The 23,816-nt window shown below is 47.3% G+C and overlaps 1 protein-coding gene across 1 annotated transcript in view; it reads left to right on the forward strand.

The window, feature by feature from the left end:
* The window catches only part of tmem63c (transmembrane protein 63C), a 148,651-nt gene that overhangs the window by 81,187 nt on the left and 43,648 nt on the right, over positions 1–23,816 (forward strand). Inside the window, exons 9-12 of the mRNA XM_078561929.1 lie at positions 1,522–1,595; positions 2,934–3,014; positions 15,691–15,811; positions 21,578–21,711. Of these exons, the coding sequence (XP_078418055.1) occupies positions 1,522–1,595; positions 2,934–3,014; positions 15,691–15,811; positions 21,578–21,711 (410 nt within the window). The remainder of the gene's footprint in view (positions 1–1,521; positions 1,596–2,933; positions 3,015–15,690; positions 15,812–21,577; positions 21,712–23,816) is intronic.

Raw genomic sequence — 23,816 nt, forward strand, 5'->3', positions numbered from 1 at the left:
TTATAATTGAATCTACTTTTGCCACCCTTACAGGCTGCGTATTCCAGATCACAGCAACTTACAGTGTGAAAAAAACAGTTTCTTCATGTCACTCCGTGTGTTTCATCAGTTAGCTCCAGTTACTGCTCCTTTTGCCTGTGCAGACCATAGAACCATAGAACACTACAGCACAGAAAACAGGCCATTTGACCCTTCTAGTCTGTGCCGAAATATTATTCCGCTAGTCCCATTGACCTGCACCTAGTCCATAACCCTCCAGACCTCTCCCATCCATGTATCTAATTTATTCTTAAAACTTAAGAGTGAGCCCGCATTTACCACGTCAGATGGTAGCTCGTTCCACACACTCACCACTCTCTGAGTGAAGAAGTTCCCCCTAATGTTCCCCCTAAACCTTTCCCCTTTCACCCTAAAGCCATGTCCTCTTGTGTTTATTTCTCCTAATCTAAGTGGAAAGAGCCTACTCGCATTTACTCTGTCTATACCCCTCACAATTTTGTAAACTTCTATCAAATCTCCCCTCATTCTTCTACGCTCCAAGGAATAAAGTCCTAACCTGTTTAATCTTTCCCTGTAACTCAATTCCTTAAGACCCGGCAACATCCTAGTAAATCTTCTCTGCACTCTCTCAATCCTACTGATATCAGTAGTTCTCCTACAGAACAGACAGTTCTCCTTATTTACTTTATCAAATCCTTCATTGTTTTGAACACCTCTACTAAATCCCCCCTTAACCCCGCTGCTCTAAGGAGAACACATCCAGCTTCTCCAGTATCTTCACATAACTGAACTCCCTGATCCCAGGTATTCTAGTAAATCTCCTGTGCACCCTCTCCAAGCCCTTTATATCGTTGCTGTGACGTCATGTCCACAATTGGCCAGAATACTGAGGCTGGGGCTGAATTAACCATTTATAAAGATTCAGCATAACTTCCTTGTTTTTGTACTCTATGCCTGTTTTAATAAAGCCAAAAATTCCATATGCTTTTTTAACAGCCTTCTCACTTGTCCTGCCATCTTCAAAGATTTGAGTACATACCCTCCAGGTCTCTCTGTTCCCGCACCTCATTTAATATTGTACCATTTAACTTATATTGCCTCTCCTCGTTCTTCCTTCTAAAATGTTTCATTCCACACTTCTGTTTTAAATTTAATCTTCCTTGCATCTGCTCTCTTCACCATTCTGTCTATATCCTTCTGAAGTCTGTTATTATTCACATTGTTTGCTATGTTTCCAAGTTTTGTGTAATCTGCAAACTTTGAAATTGTGCTTTGTATACCCAAATCCGGGTCATTAATATATATTAAAAATAGCAGCGGTCTAAGTACTGGGGGATACCACTACATACTTCCTTTCAACCTGAAAAATTGGGTCTGGGACTCGACCTGGCTTTGGGGGTCCCTGGGGTGTTGGGTGTTGCGTGTGGTCCGGGAGGGGTCTGTGGAAGTGTTGGTCTGGGTGCCCCCAGGATGTGTATGGCAAGTTTACTGTATTCTAACTGTGGCCTTTCCGCTCTGCAGGTCGCAAGAACACTGATGATCTCACAAATCCCGAAGGAAATCACAGACACAAATCTCATTATCAAACATTTCCAGTGAGTAAAGAAGCTTCCAGTGGGTCAGGAGCAACAGCATAAACTGAGCAGGAGCATGGACTGAACAGAGACTGCTGAGCGTGGGAAGTAGGATTAGAGGTTACAGGAATTTGGGGACAGGTGAAAGCTACTGGAGAGGGTGGGTGGGGATTACAATGGGAGAGCGGGGGAGAGGTGAAGGCTACAGGGATTGATGAATAGACATTACTGGAGAGGAGAGTTTGGCTGTTACGATGGGTGGGAGTTATGGGAGTGCAGGATGGGTATCCAAGTTTCTGTGTCTGTCTCTGAGTTTGTTCCCATTGGGTCTTCTAAGTGTCTGCATCTGTCTCTTTCTGACTTTGTGTCTCGCCCTCTCTCTTGCTGACTCTTTTTTCCTCTGTGTGTGTGTAACTTTGAATAAAATGATGATAAAGAGGTATGAAATCAGGGCAGGCAAACAGGATGAAGACCAGCTCTTGTAGAGAATAAACACCAACAGGGATCAGTTGGTCTGAAGGGGCAGTTTGGCCTGTAATTCTAAGGACAGAATTTCACCCATGTCGGTTGGGCTGGCAGGGGTGGTCGGGAAGCCAACTGCCGCCCGCAATCGGGGCCCAAAGGTGATTTCACGCCGGTGAGCCAATTAAGGCCCACCCGGCGTGAAATGCGAGCAGCAGCGTTCAGCGTTGCCTGTGCGGGTGGGGAGGGAGTGCGAGCAGGGTGAGCACGAGCTTCGTGTGAGTGCGCGCTTCATAACCTCCCTGAGGCACAGAGCTGCCTCAGGGAGATGAAGAGTTTTATATAAAAAATGAAGAAAATAAAAATGTAATGAAACATGTCCCCTCATGTGACTGTCACATGAGCAGGGACATGTTATTAGTTAAGTTTTATCATTTTTATTTCATTTTTATTCGGTTTAGGAAATCTCATCCCACCTGTGGATGAGGTTGCCTAAAAAGTTCAAAGGCCGCTTAGCCTTTACACTTGCCCGCCAACCGTAAGGTTGGACGGGCAGCGAAACATTCAACTTAATTGATTATTTAATGGCCTTAACAGGCCTTTTAATTGTCGGCGGGTGCACTGCAGGCTCTGGCGCGCGCCCGCTGAATGAAATATCGCCCGACATCAATGCGCATCACTTTACTCTCGAGCACATGCCCTCCCGCTGAGCTAAAAATTTTGTCGTAAGTGTACTTGTGTGACTTTATAACTGAGACGAGTATTTGTCCTGTTACACGTGCTCTGTTTCTCTAGTTCCTATGTGCTGCGTGAGTTATTAGTGAGAAGATGCTGAAATATTGAATAGTGCAGTGAAACGTTGGCTGCTTCTGATGTAAGGGTTTTTTCTTGTTTCAGTGAAGCCTACCCCAGCTGTACGGTGACAGATGTGCAGTTCTGTTTCGATGTCCGGGCACTGATGAAGCTGGACTCTGAGAGGTACCAAACTATGTATACAGGAAATTGGAAAAAAGAAACCTAAAATCACATCCAGCTAACCACTGAATCCAAAGCCGCTTAATAGTACAGAATTTGAGTATTGCTGAAAAAAAGAGACATGCTGTCAAAGGTTTGCGTCTTGCACTCTTCAGGGCAGAATCACAAGAATACCAAATCTCAATTTATACTGTGAGAATAAGGTGCTGATTGGTTGGCAAATCAACTATGATTGGTCAAGGCATTGCCATGGGTAATGAACCAGGGAATAGCTGTCCCCCAAGCTTTTGTTTAGCTGAGAAAGGTGCAATCTGTGGACAAGTTCTTTCTGTTTGAAAAGGACAAGGCTGTTGTGTGTGAATATATAGCTTCTAGCACATGTAAGTGAACCACACTGAGAGCCTGACTGATAATCTTAAATTGACTGTTAGAGTAATTCTTAGCACAATTGGGATTGTTTAGTAAGTATTGTCCAATCGCGGAATCATATCTAACCATGAACACTATGTCCTGAGTTTTACAAGCATGGGTTAGTTGAGTACAGTCAGTACTTTTCCAGTTGTGAGCAGCTGAAAGGATGTGCTTTTTGATACCATCCACCTGTTGTAGGATGTATGGGCTACATAGCTGACATCACACCAGTGCTGAAATTCATATACCACATTACTTATTTGTGTGGTAGGCAGAAAATCTTTTTGGCTTGAAGGCAGCATCCTGTTTTTGGAGGATGACACCCTTTTGCTACTGCAACTATGATGGAATGATGTCTAACCTCTTGCCCCTTGCATATTTCTGATACCTAGATGATACATTTGTTATATTTGAAACTGCAGCTGCATGTAAGAATTTCCTTACAGACCTTAATGGGCTTCATCCTGCGCTCAAATTAGCCTTTGAAATGGAGCAGTCAAACGAGTTCCCTTTCCTCGACATTCTAGTTGATAAATCTGCCAGTTGGTTCTCTACTAATGTCTTCTGCAAGCTTACCTTCACTGGTCAATATACTCATTGGGATTCCTACAATTCCATGCGCTATAAGATTGGCCTTATCAGCAACCTTGTAAATAGACCCTGAGCCATTTGCTCACCATGCAAGCTTGATGCTGTAATAGGGTGAATCATAGCTATCCTGCAGGATAATGGCTACCCTGATTCGATCATTGTTCGCTATCTATCACACAAACTCATTTAGGGCCATGAATGGGCCTAAAGTCACAGCTTTCAGTCCTGAAAAGTGCTGAGTCTACCTCAGATTACCCAGGAAGGGGAAAGTGTCTCAGGAATTTGAACAGCAGATAAAACTAGCCGTTTTATGCTGCTACCATGCAGTAGCAACACGGATGGTATTCTCCACTAACAGGATGCAGTATAAATTGTTGTTTCCTTTGAGATTTGGTATTCTTGTGATTCTGTCCTGATGAGTGCAAGACGAAAAGCTTGACAGTATGTCTCTTTACTCAGCAATACTTAAATCCAAAGCAAAATACTGCGGATGCTGGAAATTTTTCCATCAAATTTTGTTTTTTTATTCCAGTTGAGTGATACCTACCTGGCCTACACATTCCAGAAATTATTCTTCTCCCAACCAGAACCCCTCCCCACGCACTAATTAGACTAGACCCCATCCCACCTCACTACTCCAAGTGGACCCTCACCCTCAGCACTGATCCATCTAGACCCCCTCACCATACCCCCAGCACTGATCCAGTCACTTCTCTTCCCCCCACCCGACTGACCTGACTAGATCACCTCCCTCCAACACATTGATCTGACTGGACCCTCTTCCCCTACAAATTGATCTGACTAGACCCGTCCGCTGCGCTGATCGAACTGGACCCCCTCCACCGCTCTGATCCAACTAGACACCCTCCCTGCACGGATCGAACTAGAACCCCTCCCCCCGCATTGATCGAACTAGACCCCCTCCCTGCACCAATCCGACTAGACCCCCTCCCGCCACACTGATCAGACTAGACTTCCTCCGCCCCGCACCGATCTGACGAGACCCCCTCCTCCCGTACTGATCCGACTAGACCCCCTCCCCAGTACTGATCGAACTAGACCCCCTCCCACACACTGATCGAACCAGATCCCCTCCCACTGCACTGATCGAACTAGACCCCTTCCCCCACACTGTTCCGATGACTATACTTCCTCCCCCGCAATGACCTGACTAGACCATCTCCCCCGCACTGATCCTATTAAACCCCCTCCACTGCATCTACCCTTAAGAGCATAAGAAATAAGAGCAGTAGACCATTCGGCCCCTCGAGCCTGCTCTGCCATTCAATTCTTATCATGGCTGATCTTCTTGTGTTTCGATTTCCACATTCCCATCTAACCCCGATAACCTTTGATTCCCTTGCCTGACAAGAATCTATCTACCTCTGCCTTAGAAATGTTCAATGACCCCCCTTCCACCACCTTCTGAGACAGAGAATTCCAAAGTCGCTCAACCCTCTGAGAGAAAAAATTTCTCCACATCTCTGACCTAAAAGGGTGACCCCTAATTTTAAAACAGTGACCCCTCGTTCTGGACTCACCCACAAAACGAAACATCCTTTCGACATCCACCTTGTCAAGACCATTCAGGGCCTTGTACACTTCAATCAAATGACCCCTCACTCTTCTAAACTCCAGTGGAAACAAGCCCAGTCTGTCCAATCTTTCCTCATAAGACAACCCGCTCATTCCAGGTATCAATCTAGTAAACCTCCTCTGAACCGCCTCCAATGCGTTTACATCCTTCCTTAAATAAGGAGACCAAAACTGCACACAGTGTTTAAGGTACGGTCTCACCAATGCCCAGTATAACTGAAGCATAACATCCTTACTTTTATGTTCAATCCCGTTCATGATAAAGGATAGTATTCCATTAGTCTTCTTAATTACTTGCTGTACCCGCATACTAACTTTTTGTGACTCATGTACTAGAACACCTGGATCCCTCTGCACCTCAGATTTATGCAGCCGTTCTCCAGTTAAGTAATATTCTGCTTTTTTGTTCTTCCTGCCAAAGTGAACAACTTCACATTTTCCCAAGTTAAACTCCATTTGTCAGATCTTTGCCCACTCACTCAACCTATTTATATCCATCTACAAACTCCTTATGCCCTTTTCACAACATACTTTCCTACCTATCTTTGTGTCATCTGCAAATTTCACTACCATGTCTTCACTCCCCTCATCTAAGTCATTGATGTAAATCATAAAAAGCTGAGGCCCCAGCACAGACCCCTGTGGGACTCCACTCGTCACATCCTGCCAATCCGAAAAAGACCCATTTATGCATACTCTCTGCATTCTGCCAGCCAGCCAATCTTCTATCCAGGCTAATATGTTACTCCCTACACCATACACTTTTATTTTCCGTAATAATCTTTGACATGGCACCAAATGCCTTCTGGAAATCCAAGTATAGTGCATCTACAGGCTCCCCTTTATCCACTGTGCACGTTACTCCTTCAAAAAACTCTAATAAATTGGTTAAACATGTTTTCCTTTCACAAAACTGTGCTAACTCTTTCCAATTGCCTTGAACTCCTCTAAGTGCCCAACTATAACCTCCTTAATGATCGATTCTAACAACTTCCCCACGACAGACGTCAAGCTAACTGGTCTATAGTTTCCTGTTTTCTGCCTCCCTCCCTTCTTGAATAGAGGAGTTACATTTGCTACTTTCCAGTCTGATGGAACCTTTCCAGAATCTAGTGAATTTTGGAAAATTAACACCAACACATCTACTGCCTCATTAGCTACCTCTTTTAAGACCCTAGGATGTAATCCATTGGGACCCGGAGATTTGTCAGCCTGCAGCTCCATCAATTTGCTCAGTACCATAGTGATTTCAATTTCACTAAGTTCCTCTCTCCCTTTCACCTCCTGATTTGCAACTATTACTAGAATGTTTTTTGAATCCTCTATAGTGAACACAGAAGCAAAATATTTGTTCATTTCTTCTGCCATTTCCTTATTATCTACTATTAACTCCCCACTGTCACTCTCTGAAGGACCAACACTCACCTTACTTGCTCTCAAACCCTAATTTCTTTCTCCTGATTAACCTTTCAGTCATTCTCTGCCGTTCTTTATATTCTGTCCAACCATCTGTCCAGCTACTCATCTTTGTGGAGTTGTATGCTTTTTCCTTAAATTTGATGCTTTCCTTAACTTCTTCAGTTAACCACAGATGTGGGTCTTCCCCTTAGAGTTTTTTCTTTATAATAGGAATGTACTTCTGAATACTCTGAAATATCCCCTTAAATGTTTGCCACTGCTTCTCTATTGATCTATCCTCTAGCCTAGCTTCCCAGTTCATTTCAGCCAGCTCAGCTTCCATCCCCACATAGTTGCCCTTATTTAAGTTTAAGATACTTGTCTTAGACCCACTCTTCTCCCTTTCAAGCTGGATGTAAAATTCAATCATATTGTGGTCGCTATTACCTAGGGGTGCCTTTACTCTGAGGTCATTAATTAATCCTGTCATGTTACACAATACCAAGTCTAATATAACCAGCTCTCTGGCTGGTTCCAGAACATGATGCTCTAAGGAACTATCATGAAAGCATTCTAAGAACTCTTCATCCAGGCTACTACTGCCAATCTGATTTTTCCAGTTTATGTGTAGATTAAAATCACCCATGATTATTGCTGTTCCTTTATCACAAGCACACACTGTTTTCTCTTGAATACTTTGTCCTACACTGTGGCTACTGTTAGGGGCCTGTACACCACTCCCACTAATTACTTTTTTCTCCTACTATTCCTCATCTACACCCAATTCTACATCCTGATCTCCTGAACCAAGACCATCTCTAACTATTGCACCAATGCCCTCTTTGATTAACAGTGCTATCCCTCCACCTTTACCTAGCTTCCTATTCTTCTTGAATATCATGTACCCTCAATATTAAGGACCCAAACGTTATCGTTCTGTAGCCATGTCTATGTAATTGCTATCAGATCATATCTATTTGCTTCAATGTGGACCATCAATTCATTTACTTTGTTGTGAATGCTATGTGCATTCAGATAGAGAGCCTTCAGTTTTGTCTTTTTGTTACCTTTGTAACATCTAGTCTTGATTTTGATGTATCCTTAGTTTTTTTCTCTCTGTCCGTTCCTGCCATTCTCTGACCCTCATTTCTCACGTTACTATTTTACTCTCCTGTCTTGACTCTACACCTTGAATTGCTACCCAAGCTTGATCCCTCACCATTCTTGTTTAGTTTAAAGCCCTCTCTACTTCCCTAGTTGTGCGATTTGCGAGGACACTCGCCCCAGCACAGTTCAGGTGTAGACTGCCCCAAAGGTTCAGCCCCCACTTTCCCCAGAACTGGTGCCAGTGCCCCACAAACTGGAACCCACTTCTCCCACACCAGTCTTTGAGCCACGCATTCATCTCTCTAAACTTATTTGCCCTATGTCAATTTGCACGTAGCTCAGGTAATAATCCAGAGATTATTACATTTGAGGTTCTGCTTCTTAATTTGGTACCTAGCTCCTCATACTGACTTTGCAGAACCTCTTTCCTAGTTCCACCTATGTCATTGGTACCTACATGGACCACGACAACTGGATCCTCCCCCTCCCACTGCAAGGTCCTTCCAGACCTGAGCAGATATCCCGAACCCTGGCGCCAGACAGGCAACACAGCCATCTGGACTCTCGCACTTTGCTGCAGAGAACAGTGTCAATCCCCTTCACTATACTATCCCCTACAACCACTACATTTCTTTTTGCTGCCTCTGCTTGAACAGCTTCCTGTACCACAGTGCCATGGCCAGTCAGCTCATCCACCTTGCAGACTTCACTTTCATCCACACAGGTTGTGAGCACCTGAAACCTGTTTGACAATTGCAAAGTCTGAGGCTCCTCCACTACTGTCTGCTCGTCCCATTGTCTGCCTCACTGACAGTCACAATCTCCTGTCCCTCACTGCTGACCAAAACAGATGACCCTCTTCTAAGAGGTGTGGCTGTCTGCTGGAACAAAGTACCCAGGTATTTCTCCCCTTCCCATATGTTGCGCAGTGTCTGCATTTCAGCTTTCAGATCAATAATCCTGATCCGGAATTCCTGAAGCTGCTTCCACTTCCTGCAGACGTGTTTGTCCTGGATCGCCTGATGTCCAAAAGCTCCTACATCTCACAGCTGCAACATAACACCTGCGCCACCATTCTAACTTATGTTATTTAGTTAATTTACTTTAATTACTTTCTTCCTATGTATGCTACAATTTACTGTGTTTATTGAATGCTAGTACCACATGCTTCTTAGCTACAAGGTATCTGTTTTAGATATTTGTTTAAATTACTTTATTTTTATTGCTTTCTTTTATTATATTGTTTTATTTTAATTTTAAAGTTTTCAAATTCTGGTTTATTATTTTAAAGTTTTGGTTCTTTTTATTTATAGGTCTTTGTGAACTTGCCTGTCCTAAGCTGATTTCTCACACTGTCCCTTAGACTGAGCACTTACCGGCCAAGCAACTTACTTACTTCCTGTGATGTTAAAGTTGCTTTTTTTCTCTTTTTCCCCGGACTGCAACCTCACAGCAGCTGAAACAGCGAAACAGCTGAAACAGTGCACTGCTCAGCTCCCGACTCTCTCCCTCAGGTCTGCTCCGCTCCACACTCCAATCCCCAGTCTGTATTTATAGGCGCTGCTCAGCTCCGCTCCTCACTGCAATCCCAGGTCTGTATTTATAGGCGCTCCTCACTCCAATCCCCGGTCTGTATCTATAGGCGCTGCTCAGCTTCGCTCCTCACTCCAATCCCCGGTCTGTATTTATAGGCGCTCCTCACTCCAATCCCCAGTCTGTATTTATAGGCGCTGCTCAGCTCCGCCCCTCACTCCAATCCCCGGTCTGTATTTATAGGCGCTCCTCACTCCAATCCCCGGTCTGTATTTATAGGCGCTCCTCACTCCAATCCCCGGTCTGTATTTATAGGCGCTGCTCAGCTCCGCCCCTCACTCCAATCCCCGGTCTGTATTTATAGGCGCCCCTCACTCCAATCCCCGGTCTGTATTTATAGGCGCTCCTCACTGCAATCCACAGTCTGTATTTATAGGCGCTGCTCAGCTCCGCCCCTCACTCCAATCCCCGGTCTGTATTTATAGGCGCTGCTCAGCTCTACTCCGCACTCCAATCCCCGGTCTGTATTTATAGGCGCTCCTCACTGCAATCCCCGGTCTGTATTTATAGGCGCTGCTCAGCTTCACTCCTCACTCCAATCCCCAATCTGTATTTATAGGCGCTGCTCAGCTCCGCTCCTCACTCCAATCCCCGGTCTGTATTTATAGGCGCTGCTCAGCTCCGCTCCTCACTCCAATCCCCGGTCTGTATTTATAGGCGCTGCTCAGCTCCGCTCCTCACTCCAATCCCCGGTCTGTATCTATAGGCGCTCCTCACTCCAATCCCCGGTCTGTATTTACAGACGCCCCTTCCCCCTCACTGATCGGACAAGACCCCCTCCCCCTGCACTGTTTGATTTAGACCCCCTCCCCCGCACTGATCCAACTAGACTCCTCTCCCCTGCACTGTTCAATTTAGGCACCCAAAAAGACAGAGAGAAATAGAAGAGCAGATATGTAGGCAAATTTCAGAGAAGTGTAAAAATAATAGGGTAGTAATAGTGGGGGATTTCAACTTCCCAAACATTAACTGGGTTAGTCATCGTGTGATAGGTTTAGAGGAAGCGGAATTCTTAAAATGCATCCAGGAGAGCTTTTTAAGCCAGTACATAGAAGGTCCCACAAGAGAGGGGGCGGTCCTGGACCTAATTTTAGGGAATGAAGCCGGGCAAGTGGTAGAGGTATCAGTGGGGGAGCATTTTGCAGATAGTGATCATAAATCTGTTAGATTCAAGGTTGTAATGGAAAAGGACAAAGATGGGAAATCAGAGTTCTAAATTGGGGGAAGGCCGATTTTAATAAGATAAAATATGGCTTGGCCAGAGTGGCCTGGGAGCAACTAATTTTAGGTAAATCTGCGTCAGAGCAGTGGGACTCATTCAAGAAGGAAATAGGGAGAGCACAGGGCCAACATATTCCAGTAAAGACAAAGGGTGGGACCAACAAATCCTGGGACCCCTGGATGTCGAGGGATATACAGGGTTGGATACAGAGGAAAAGGGAGGCTTATGGCAGATACCGAGGGCTCAAAACAGCGGAAGCCCTGGAGGAGAATAGAATGATCTGATCCGACCCCCTCCCCTTCACGGATCCCTCCTGACCCCCTCACCCGCACTGATCCCTCCTGACCCCCTCACCCGCACTGACCTGACCCCCTCCCCTTCACTGATCCGACCCCCTCCCCTTCACTGACCTGACCCCCTCCCCTTCACTGACCCGACCCCCTCCCCTTCACTGACCTGACCCCCTCCCCTTCACTGACCCGACCCCCTCCCCTTCACTGACCTGACCCCCTCCCCCTTCACTGACCCGACCCCCTCCCCTTCACTGACCCGACCCCCTCCCCTTCACTGACCCGACCCCCTCCCCTTCACTGACCTGACCCCCTCCCCTTCACTGACCCGACCCCCTCCCCTGGCACTAGTCCAACTGGATTCCCTCACCCCATAATTAACCAACTAGACCCCCTCCCCCCACACTGATCCGACTAGACCCCCTACCCCCACACTGATCCGACTAGACCCCCTACCCCCACACTGATCCGACTAGACCCCCTCCCTCGCACTGATCAGACTAGACCCCCTACCCCCACACTGATCCGACTAGACCCCCTCCCCCACACTGATCCGACTAGACCCCCTACCCCCACACTGATCCGACTAGACCCCCTCCCCCCACACTGATCCGACTAGACCCCCTACCCCCACACTGATCCGACTAGACCCCCTACCCCCACACTGATCCGACTAGACCCCCTCCCCCCACACTGATCCGACTAGACCCCCTCCCCCCACACTGATCCGACTAGACCCCCTCCCCCCACACTGATCCGACTAGACCCCCTCCCCCCACACTGATCCGACTAGACCCCCTACCCCCACACTGATCCGACTAGACCCCCTACCCCCACACTGATCCGACTAGACCCCCTACCCCCACACTGATCCGACTAGACCCCCTACCCCCACACTGATCCGACTAGACCCCCTACCCCCACACTGATCCGACTAGACCCCCTCCCCCCACACTGATCCGACTAGACCCCCTCCCCCCACACTGATCCGACTAGACCCCCTACCCCCACACTGATCCGACTAGACCCCCTCCCCCCACACTGATCCGACTAGACCCCCTACCCCCACACTGATCCGACTGGACCCCCTCCCCCCACACTGATCCGACTAGACCCCCTCCCCCCACACTGATCCGACTAGACCCCCTACCCCCACACTGATCCGACTAGACCCCCTCCCCCCACACTGATCGAACTAGACCCCCTCCCCCCACACTGATCGAACTAGACCCCCTACCCCCACACTGATCGAACTAGACCCCCTACCCCCACACTGATCGAACTAGACCCCCTACCCCCACACTGATCGAACTAGACCCCCTACCCCCACACTGATCGAACTAGACCCCCTACCCCCACACTGATCCGACTAGACCCCCTACCCCCACACTGATCGAACTAGACCCCCTACCCCCACACTGATCGAACTAGACCCCCTACCCCCACACTGATCGAACTAGACCCCCTACCCCCACACTGATCCGACTAGACCCCCTACCCCCACACTGATCCGACTAGACCCCCTCCCCCCACACTGATCCGACTAGACCCCCTACCCCCGCACTGATCCGACTAGACCCCCTACCCCCGCACTGATCTGACTAGACCCCCTACCCCCGCACTGATCTGACTAGACCCCCTCCCCCCACACTGATCAGACTAGACCCACTCCCCCACACTGATCCGACTAGACCCCCTCCCTCGCACTGATCTGTCTAGAGCCCCTCTCCCTCTAATTATCCAACCATGCCCCCTTCACTGATCAGACCAGACTCCCTCCCCCCGGCACTGATCCGACTATACTCCCTCCCCCCATAATCATCGAACTAGACTCGCTCTCTCCACATGGATCTGAGTAGAACTCCTCCCCCCACCACTGATCCGACTTGATCCCCCTCCCCCCATAATTACATGACTAGACCTTTCCCCACTGATCAGACCAGACTCCCTTTCCCCCCACACTGATCAGACTGGACAGGCACCCCCCCACCGACCCGACTAGAACTCCTCTCAGTGTCCCAACTAGAACCCCCACTATGGTGAATAACCTCCTGCCCCGACTGACTGCTCACTCTTCAGTTTGTCTTTGCTTCTTGCCTCTCTCACTCCTATTGTCCTTTCTATTCTCTCACTCTTTATCTGTTCCTTTCTTTCTGCTGAATGGTAAGAAAAAGCTTTCTCACACAGTGAGTAGTTAGGGTTTGGAATGCACTGCCTGGAAGTGTGTTGGAGGTAGGTTCAATTGAGGCATTCAAGAGGGCATTAGATGATTATTTAAGTGTTATTGGGAAAAGGCTCAGAAAGCTGGTGCAGACATGATGGGCCGAATGGCCTCCTACACCATAACAATTCTGTGAAAACATTGGGGTTCACTTCTAGGGCTGTAGAATCAAAAAACAGAAAAGTTCTGTTAAACTTTTATAGCACCTGGGCTTATCTGGGATTACTGTGGATAGATCTGGTCTCCATATTATGAAAAGGGTATAGAGGCATTGGACAAGGTACAAAGAAGATACCAAAACTCAAAAGTTATAACTATCAGGAAAGATTGAACAGACTGTGCTCTTTTCTCTAGAAAAGAGAAGACCGAGAGGTGCCCTGTTAGAAGTTTTTAAGCTTATGAAAGGATTTGATAGGGTAGACGTAGGGAAAATGTTTTCACTTGTGGGGGAGTCCAGAACTAGGGCCATGAACATAAGATGGTCATTAATAAATCCAGTGGAAAATTGAGGAGAAACGACTTTTCCCAGAGTCGTTAGAACGTTGATGGGCTGAAACGAAGAGGAGTGGGAAGAGGCAACTACTGTGAATACTTTGTCACTGCTGTTTGTGGGATCTTGTTTTCTGAAAATTGGCTGTCATGTTTCCTACAAGGGGTGGGTGGGGATATGAGAAAAACATAGAAGCTAGGAACTTTGAGCCATTTGAAGTGATCATCGCTAATCCTCTATCTCAACGCCTTATCGCCACTCTCTCTCCATACCCCTTGACGCCTTTGGAGTCCAGAAATCTATCTATTTCCTTCTTAGATATATTCAGTGACTTAGCCTCCACTGCCTCTGTGGTAGAGAATTCCACAGGTTCACCACCCTCTGAGTGAAGAAGTTTCTCCTCATCCCAGTCCTAAATGGCCTATCTCGTATCCTGAGACCTCTTGTTCTAGACCTCCAGCCAGAGGAAACATCATCCCTGCATCCAGTCTGTCCATCCCTGTCAGAATTTTATACATTTCAATGAGATCCCCTCTCTTCTAAACTCCATTGAATACAGGCCTCGTCGGCTCTCCTCATACGACAATCTTGCCATTCCAGAAATCAGTCTGGTGAACCTTCGCTGCACTCCCTCTATGACAAGTATATCCTTTCTTAGGTAAGGAGATCAAAACTGCACACAATACTCCAGGTGTGGTCTCACCAAGGCCCTGTACAGCTGCAGTAAGACGTCCTTGCTCCTGTACTCAAGTCCTCTTGCAATGAAGGCCAACATACCATTTGCCTTCTTAACTGCTTGCTGCACCTGCATGCTTGCTTTCAGTGATTGGTGTACAAGGACACCCCAGTTCCTTTGAACATCAACATTTCCCAATCTATCACCATTTAAATAATACGCTGCCGTTCTATTTTTCCTACCGAAGTGGATAATTTCACTCAACCTGTCTAAATCGCCTTGAAGCTTCTTAACACCCTCCTCACCACTCATTCCCACCAAGTTTCGTGTCGTCAGCAAACTTGGAAATATTTCATTTGGTTCCTACACTTCAAAAGTAGTTCATTTGCTGTAGAACGCCTGGGAAGTCCTGAATAAAAATAAAAATACCTGGAAAAACTCAGCAGGTCCGCCAGACCTGCTGAGTTTTTCCAGGTATTTTTATTTTTGTTTTGGATTTCCAGCATCCGCAGTTTTTTGCTTTTATCTTAGTGGGAAGTCCTGAGGTTGTAAAAGGTACCGTAGAACATTGGGTATCTGAAGCATTGGGTTGTGCTTAATGCTGTCATACACAATTGAAGATGTTTTAAATTCATTCTCAGGATGTGAGTGCCCCTAAGAAGGTGATAACTGAGTGACTTGCTAGCTTATTAGGCCACTTAAGAGGGCAGTTAAGAGCCAAGCACAATGCCCATTGTGAGTTCATTGATCTTGATAGAGATGCAGTTGGCCTCAGCATCATGGTGCTGTAGTGGGGAAAATTATCAAGAATTCCTGCTCCTGATTTGAAGCCAGTGACCTCTGCTGCATACATGTATAGGTAATGGGTGAGAACAGCATAATGCTGAGTTGTGATGCCTCAAATGTGATTATTCTGCTGATAGTCGATGTTTAAACATGGGAATCTGTCATATTGAAGGCACACAGTACGTGTAGTACAATGAACCCAGAAATCTTCAGGAGAGATCGGGGAAACCAGGAAAGAAACATCTGAGTCCCTACCTCTGGTTCTATTGTGTTTGTAACTTCTATTTTCCTCTCTCAGACGAAAGGCAATGAAAGGCCGCCTATATTTCACAGCCAAGGCCCAAAAGGAAGGAAAGATAATGATTAAGACCCATCCATTCGCTCGGATCTGTTGCTGCGACTCCTGTGGGTTTGAACAGGTGAGAAGAATGGAAACATCAGTATAGAAAAGAAACAAATAGACGTGTTAAAAGCAGGCAGAATTGAGTCTGTGGAGAGGGCTGGAGCTGCCTGCAGGGGGGGAAGGTCAAACAGCTGCCTGGGGCTGAGGAGGGGGAGGGTGGAACAGCTGTCTACAGCAGTGGGGGGAGGGGGCGGTGAGCTGCCTTGGGAGGAGGCAGGGGGGCTGGTGGTGGCGGAGGAGCTGTTTGGAGCAGTGAAAGAGACTCAAATAGATGAGGCAATGAGACACAGAATGTAACAGAGTGTCATTCACTGAGATTCAGGAGAAGGACAAGGCATTGGGATGTAAATTGGGCACAATGGTATAGAGAGTGAGGATATAAGGATAGCAGAGATAGAAGACTTAGGAAATGGGTTGCTGATTCAGGGACCTGGATTTTCAGAGATGGAATGACTCTGGAGCTATTTAAAAATGGCGGGCAGGACCTGATTCCAAGTTTCCCGCCCCATTCGTGTGCGCCCACTTTTTGCTGGCACAGGATAAGAATGCCCATAGTGAGCACACACCCTGCACTCCCGACCTGACTAAGCTGCATTGTGGGGGGTAGGCTTCTCCTAGCCCCCTGCAAATTTCATGGAGTTAGGCCAGCTTCTGGATGATTCATGGTTCATGGCACCTCAAAGGAGTTGTGAATCTTAGTTTGGATTCTGGAACCTTTTGAAAGGTAAGTTCAAAAGATCTTGCCGATGCCCCCCATAGGCCTTCCATGCCCCTCCATGCAAACCCATGCCAACTCATACTTCCCCCATCCAACCCCATGACCCCATATAGCCTCCATGCCAACTCATACCTCCCACCCACCCCCATGGCCCCTCATACCCTCCAGGCCAACTCGTGCCCTTCCATGCCCATTCAACCAGTAAACACTGTCTACAGAACCAATGAACCATATAGTAACAATGGCATGTGTGGAACTGTTCGAAAAAAACATCCGTTCGCAAATCTCCTTTTGAAAAAAAACTGATGTTCCTACACCCTATAAAAGTGTCAATTAGACAGATCGTCAAAGTGTCAATAACAGAGGCTTCAAACACTTCCCACCTCTTAATCTTATGCAAATAAACATTGAGACATTGACAAAAGAGCTCACAGAAGGAGCAATTTATTATAACCACTGAAAGATATCAATCAAGCAAAATCAACAGTTCTCTCCAGCTCTCACTCATGCATAATGAGGGCAGATGTGAGAACTCTTTCAGTAGAACTGGATGGTCTCATTGTGCATGCTTAGCTGAGAGCCCAGATTCATAAAAGGATTTTTCAGCAGGGGACTCTGTTTGACAGCTGGTATGAGGAGCTGTGGGGGTGGGTGGGGACATGAGTTGGCCTTAGGGCTATAAGGAGCTAGGGGATTAGATGGAGGGGCATGAGCTGGCATAGTAGCTTTAGTGTGTGTGTGGGGGTGGTATGAGAGTGAGGGCTAAACGGCCTATCAGCTTTTAATAGGACTGCTTCTGGGGTCGGGGGGCCCAACTTTATCTTGCGCCCTCACCTGCCCGTAGCCACCACACACCCCACCCCTCCCCATCCCCCACTCCCTTGTAGTGAAAACCGAGACATTAGGGGGTCTTAATTAGGCAGGTTAATATAACCTTGGTCCAAAGATTGATAAAATGGCTTAATTCCAGAATTGAGATGAGAGAACAGTCCTTGACATCAAGGCCATATTTGACCAAGTGTGACATCAAGGAGCCCTAGCAAAGTTTACAAAACAAAAACAGAATTACCTGGAAAAACTCAGCAGGTCTGGCAGCATCGGTGGATAAGAAAAGAGTTGACGTTTCGAGTCCTCATGACCCTTCAGCAGAACTGAGTACAGTTAGGAGAGGGGTGAAATATAACCTGGTTTAAGGTGGCGGGGGGGGGGAGAGAGAGAAGTTGGGGGGTGTGGTTGTAGGGACAAGCAAGCAGTGATAGGAGCAGAGAATCAAAAGATGTCACAGACAAAAGGAACAAAGAGGTGTTGAAGGTGGTGATATTATCTAAGAAAATGTGCTAATTAGGAATGGATAGCAGGACACTCAAGGTACAGCTCTAGTGGGGGTGGGGTGGAAAGGCTGACAAGGTATTACAGTTGTAGATTTAAAAATAATGGAAATAGGTGGGAAAAGAAAAATCTATATAAATTATTGAAAAAAACAAAAGGGAGGGGGAAGAAACGGGGTGGGGATGTGGGGAGGGAATTTAAGATCTAAAGTTGTTGAATTCAATATTCAGCCCGGAAGGCTGTAAAGTGCCTAGTCGGAAGATGAGGTGCTGTTCCTCCAGTTTGCGTTGGGCTTCACTGGAACAATGCAGCAAGCCAAGGACAGACATGTGGGCAAGAGAGCAGGGTGGAGTGTTAAAATGGCAAGCGACAGGGAGGTTTGGGTCTTTCTTGCGGACAGACCGCAGGTGTTCTGCAAAGCGGTCGCCCAGTTTGTGTTTAGTCTCTCCAATGTAGAGGAGACCGCATTGGGAGCAACGAATGTAGTAGACTAGGTTAGGGGAAATGCAAGTGAAATGCTGCTTCACTTGAAAGGAGTGTTTGGGCCCTTGGACGGTGAGGAGAGAGGAAGTGAAGGGGCAGGTGTTGCATCTTCTGCGTGGGCATGGGGAGGTGCCATAGGTGGGGGTTGAGGAGTAGGGGGTGATGGAGGAGTGGACCAGGGTGTCCCGGAGGGAACGATCCCTACGGAATGCCGCCGGGGGGGGTGAAGGGAAGATGTGTTTGGTGGTGGCATCATGCTGGAGTTGGCGGAAATGGCGGAGGATGATCCTTTGAATGCGGAGGCTGGTGGGGTGATAAGTGAGGACAAGGGGGACCCTATCATGTTTCTGGGAGGGAGGAGAAGGCGTGAGGGCGGATGCGCGGGAGATGGGCCGGACACGGTTGAGGGCCCTGTCAACGACCGTGGGTGGAAAACCTCAGTTAAGAAAGAAGGAGGACATGTCAGAGGAACTGTTTTTGAAGGTAGCATCATCAGAACAGATGCGACGGAGGCGAAGGAACTGAGAGAATGGGATGGAGTCCTTACAGGAAGCGGGGTGTGAGGAGCTGTAGTCGAGGTAGCTGTGGGAGTCGTAGGCTTGTAATGGATATTGGTGGACAGTCTATCATCAGAAATTGAGACAGAGAGGTCAAGGAAGGGAAGGGAAGTGTTAGAGATGGACCATGTGAAAATGATGGAGGAGTGGAGATTGGAAGCAAAATTAATAAATTTTTCCAGGTCCAGACGAGAGCATGAAGCCACACCGAAGTAATCATCGATGTACCGGAGAAAGAGTTGTGGGAGGGGGCCGGAGTAGGACTGGAACAAGGAATGTTCCACATAACCCATAAAGAAACAGGCATAGCTGGGGCCCATGCGGGTACCCATAGCCACACCTTTTATTTGGAGGAAGTGAGAGGAGTTAAAGGAGAAATTGTTCAGTGTGAGAACAAGTTCAGCCAGACGGAGGAGAGTAGTGGTGGATGGGGATTGTTCGGGCCTCTGTTCAAGGAAGAAGCTAAGGGCCCTCAGACCATCCTGGTGGGGGATGGAGGTGTAGAGGGATTGGACGTCCATGGTGAAGAGGAAGCGGTTGGGGCCAGGGAACTGGAAATTGTTGATGTGACGTAAGGTGTCAGAGGAATTACGGATGTAGGTGGGAAGGGACTGGACAAGGGGAGAGAGAAGGGAGTCAATATAACGAGAAATGAGTTCCGTGGGGCAGGAACAGGCTGACCCGATCGGTCTGCCGGGACAATTCTGTTTGTGGATTTTGGGTAGGAGGTAGAAGCGGGCCGTCCGAGGTTGGGCGACTATCAGGTTGGAAGCTGTGGGAGGAAGATCTCCAGAGGAGAAGAGGTCAGTGACAGTCCTCGAAACAATGGCTTGATGTTCATTGATGGGGTCATGGTCCAGGGAGCGGTAGGAGGAAGTGTCTGCGAGTTGACGCTCAGCCTCCGCGAGGTAGACGTCAGTGCGCCAGACAACAACAGCACCACCCTTGTCAGTGGGTTTGATGACAATGTTGGGGTTGGACCTGAGAGAACGGAGTGCAGTAAGTTCAGAGAGAGACAGATTAGAATGGGTGAGTGGAGCAGAGAAATTGAGACGACTGATGTCACGCCGACAGTTCTCAATGAAAAGATCAAGAGAAGGTAAGAATCCAGAGGGAGGGGTCCAGGTTGAGGGAGAATATTGGAGGTGGGTAAAAGGATCCGTTGAGCGGGGAGAGGACTCCTGCCCAAAGAAGTGAGCACGGAGACGAAGACGGCGGAAAAAGAGTTCAGCATCGTGCCGAGCCCGAAATTAATTGAGATGAGGCGTAAGGGTATGAAACTAAGTCCTTTGCTGAGCACTGAACGTTCAGCATCGGAGAGGGGAAGGTCAGGGGGTATAGTGAATACGCGGCTGGGACTGGGATTGGAAGATGGGGTGGGTACGGAGGGACAAGCAGGGGTGGAGGGTCCCAGATGGGTGTTGGTGTCGATGAGTTGTTGGAGCTTGCGTTCCTTAGCACTTGAGAGAAAGAGAAAAAGTTTCTTGTTGAGGCGTCGGATGAGGCGAAGAATAAAATGAAACTGGGGGCACGCGCAGCTTTGAAAAAGGGTGCGGCGATGCTGCTGGAGGGAGAGGTCGAGTGTGTTCATATGGCGGCGCATGGCACTGAGTGTGGATCTCAGAATGCGACGGGAACAGCAGTCCGAGAAACGTTTTATGTCCCGGAGATACCTGTAATCCTGGGTGGGTTCGAAACAAGAGGGATGAAATTTCAGTTGAAATCCACATGGGGTGAGTCGGAGACGGAGACAGTCACTGAGAAAGGAAATATGGCTGTGAAAGCGAGTTTTAGTAAACACCTTGTCAAACACCAGGAGAGAAATGGAAAGCAATGAAGGTGAACAAGGCAGAAGAGACAGACGGAAATCCTGTCTGAGAACAGAGCAATACTTCTTCAAGGAAGGCATTTCTTGAAGAGTAGTGGCAGTCAATTAAACACAGAGATAAAAACAAAAAACTACTGCGGATGCTGGAAATCCAAAACAAAAACAGAATTACCTGGAAAAACTCAGCAGGTCTGGCAGCATCAGTGGAGAAGAAAAGAGTTGACGTTTTGAGTCCTCATGACCCTTCAGCAGAACTGAGTACAGTTAGGAGAGGGGTGAAATATAACCTGCTTTAAGGTGGGGGGAGAGAAGTTGGGGGGTGGGGTGTGGTTGTAGGGACAAGCAAGCAGTGATAGGAGCAGATAATCAAAAAATGTCACAGACAAAAGGAACAAAGAGGTGTTGAAGGTGGTGATATTATCTAAGAGAATGAGCTAATTAAGAATGGATGGCAGGATACTCAAGGTACAGCTCTAGGGGAGGTGGGGTGGAAAGGCTGACAAGGTATTACAGTTGTAGATTTAAAAATAATGGAAATAGGTGGGAAAAGAAAAATCTATATAAATTATTGAAAAAAACAAAAGGAAGGGGGAAGAAACGGGGTGGGGATGGGGGGAAGGAGTTTAAGATCTAAAGTTGTTGAACTCAATATTCAGCCCGGAAAGCTGTAAAGTGCCTAGTCGGAAGATGAAGTGCTGTTCCTCCAGTTTATGTCAATGGGAATCAGTGGGAAAGCTCGCCACTACTTGAAGTCATACCTAGCACATTACAAAGGAAAATGGTTGTGTTTGTTGGAAGCCAATTATCTCCCAAGGGCTATGAGGTACATGGCCAGCTGGTTACCTGGTGTTTCCGTCTCTTTTGCAGGTGGATGCGGAGCAGTACTACAGTGAGTTGGAGGAGAAGCTAACAGATGAGTTTAATGCTGAGCGGAATCGGATTACCCTGAAAAGGCTGGGAATGGGTTTTGTTACCTTCCAGGATGAGCGGATGACAGCTGTGTGAGTGTCTATGAGTGGGGGAGTCATAGAGTCAAAGAGGTCTACAGCACAGAAAAAGGCCCTTCGGCCCATCAAGTCTGCACCGGTCAAACAAGTCCCTAACTGTTCTAATCCCATTTTACAGCACTAGGCCCATAGCCTTGTATGCCATGACATTACAAGTTCACATCCAAATACTTCTTAAATGTTATAAGGATTTCTGCCTCTACCACCCTTTCAGGCAGCGAGTTCCAGATTCACACCACCCTCTGGATGAAAAAGCTCTTCCTCACATCCCCTCTAAGCCTCCTGCCCCTTACTTTAAACCTATGCCCCCTGGTTATTGATCCCTCCTCCAAGGGGAAAAATTCCTTTCTGTCTACCCTATCTATGCCCCTCATAATTTTATACACCTCAATCATGTCCCCCCTCAATCTCCTCTGCTCCAGGGAAAATAACCCCAGTGTATCCAAACTCTCCTCATAACTAAAATTCTCCAGCCCAGGAAACATCCTGGTGAATCTCCCCTGCACTCTCTCTAGTGCAATCACATCCTTCCTATAATGTGGATTCCAGAACTGCACGCAATACTCTAGCTGTGGCCTAACCAGCGTTTTATACAGTTCCAGCACAACCGCCCTGCTCTTGTATCCTATGCCTCGGCTAATAAAGGCAAGTATCCCATATGCCTTCTTAACCACCATATCTACTTGTCCCGCTACCTTAAAGGACCGGTGGACATGCACACCAAGGTCCCTCTGATCCTTGGTACTTCCCAGGGTCCTACCATTTATCGTGCCTTATTTGCCCCGCCCAAGTGCATCACCTCACACTTATCCGGATTAAATTCCATTTGCCACTGATCAGCCCATCTGACCAGCCCATCTATATCCTCCTGTAACCTAAGACTATCCTCCTCACTATTTACCATCCCACCAATTTTCGTGTCATCCACGAACTTACTGATCAACCCTCCTACATTCAAGTTTAAATCGTTTATATATATATACCACAAACAGCGAGGGACCCAACACCGATCCCTGTGGAACCCCACTGGACACAGGCATCCAGTCACAAAAACACCCCTCAACCATCACCCTCTGCTTCTTGCCAATCAGCCAATTCTAGATCCAATTTGCCAAATGACCTTGGATCCCAAGGGCTCTTTCCTTCATTATCAGTCTCCCATGCGGGACCTTATCAGAAGCCTTGCTGAAGTCAAATGCATTGCCCTCATCTACACACCTGGTCACCTCTTCAAAGAATTCAATCAAATTGGTCAGACATGACCCCTTAACAAAACCATGCTGACTGCCCTTGATTAATCCCTGCCTCTCCAAGTGTAGGTTAATTCTGTCCCTCAGAATTGCTTCCAATAGTTTCCCCACCACTGAGGTTAGACTGACTGGCCTGTAGTTCCCTGGTTTATCCCTTCCTCCCTTCTTGAATAACGGTACCACATTAGCTATTCTCCAGTCCTCTGGCGCCTCTCCTGTGGCCAGAGGGGTATTGAAAATTATTGCCAGTGCCCCTGCTATCTCCTCCCTTGCCTCACTCAACAGCCTGGGATACATTTCATCCAGGCCTGGAGATTTATCTACTTTTAAGCCTGCCAGACCACTTAGAACCTCTTCCCTTTCTATGCTAATTTCTTTAATTATATCACAGTCCTTCTTTCTTTTGCTGGTATTTCTTTTGTTGGTTATTGAACTTTCCATTTGTCTATTTATACAAACAATCTAACCCAACATGCAGTGCCCTTACACTAACCAGCACAGACCATTCTCTGTCCCTCCACTCCTTCCTACTGGCCCAGCGCAGCTCCTAGGTAATCCAAAACTGTTGCCTATCTCCTAACTTGTATCAAGTCCTGTTTATCTATCACCCCGTGCTCACTGACTTGCATTGTCCCCCAGTTAAGCAACGCCTCAATTTAAAAATTCTCATCCTTGATTTCAAATTCCTCCAAGGCCTCACAACTCCCTATCTTTGTAATCTTCTCCAGCCCCACAACCCTCCAAGATATCTGCGCTCCTTTGATTCTGGTCTGTTGCAATCCCCAATTTTAATCATGCTACCATTGGCGGTGATGTCTTCAGCAGCCAAGACCCTAAGCTCTGGAATTC

Source organism: Cetorhinus maximus, chromosome 18 (assembly GCF_964194155.1).
Source record: "Cetorhinus maximus chromosome 18, sCetMax3.hap1.1, whole genome shotgun sequence".
Taxonomy (NCBI): Eukaryota; Metazoa; Chordata; class Chondrichthyes; order Lamniformes; family Cetorhinidae; genus Cetorhinus; species Cetorhinus maximus.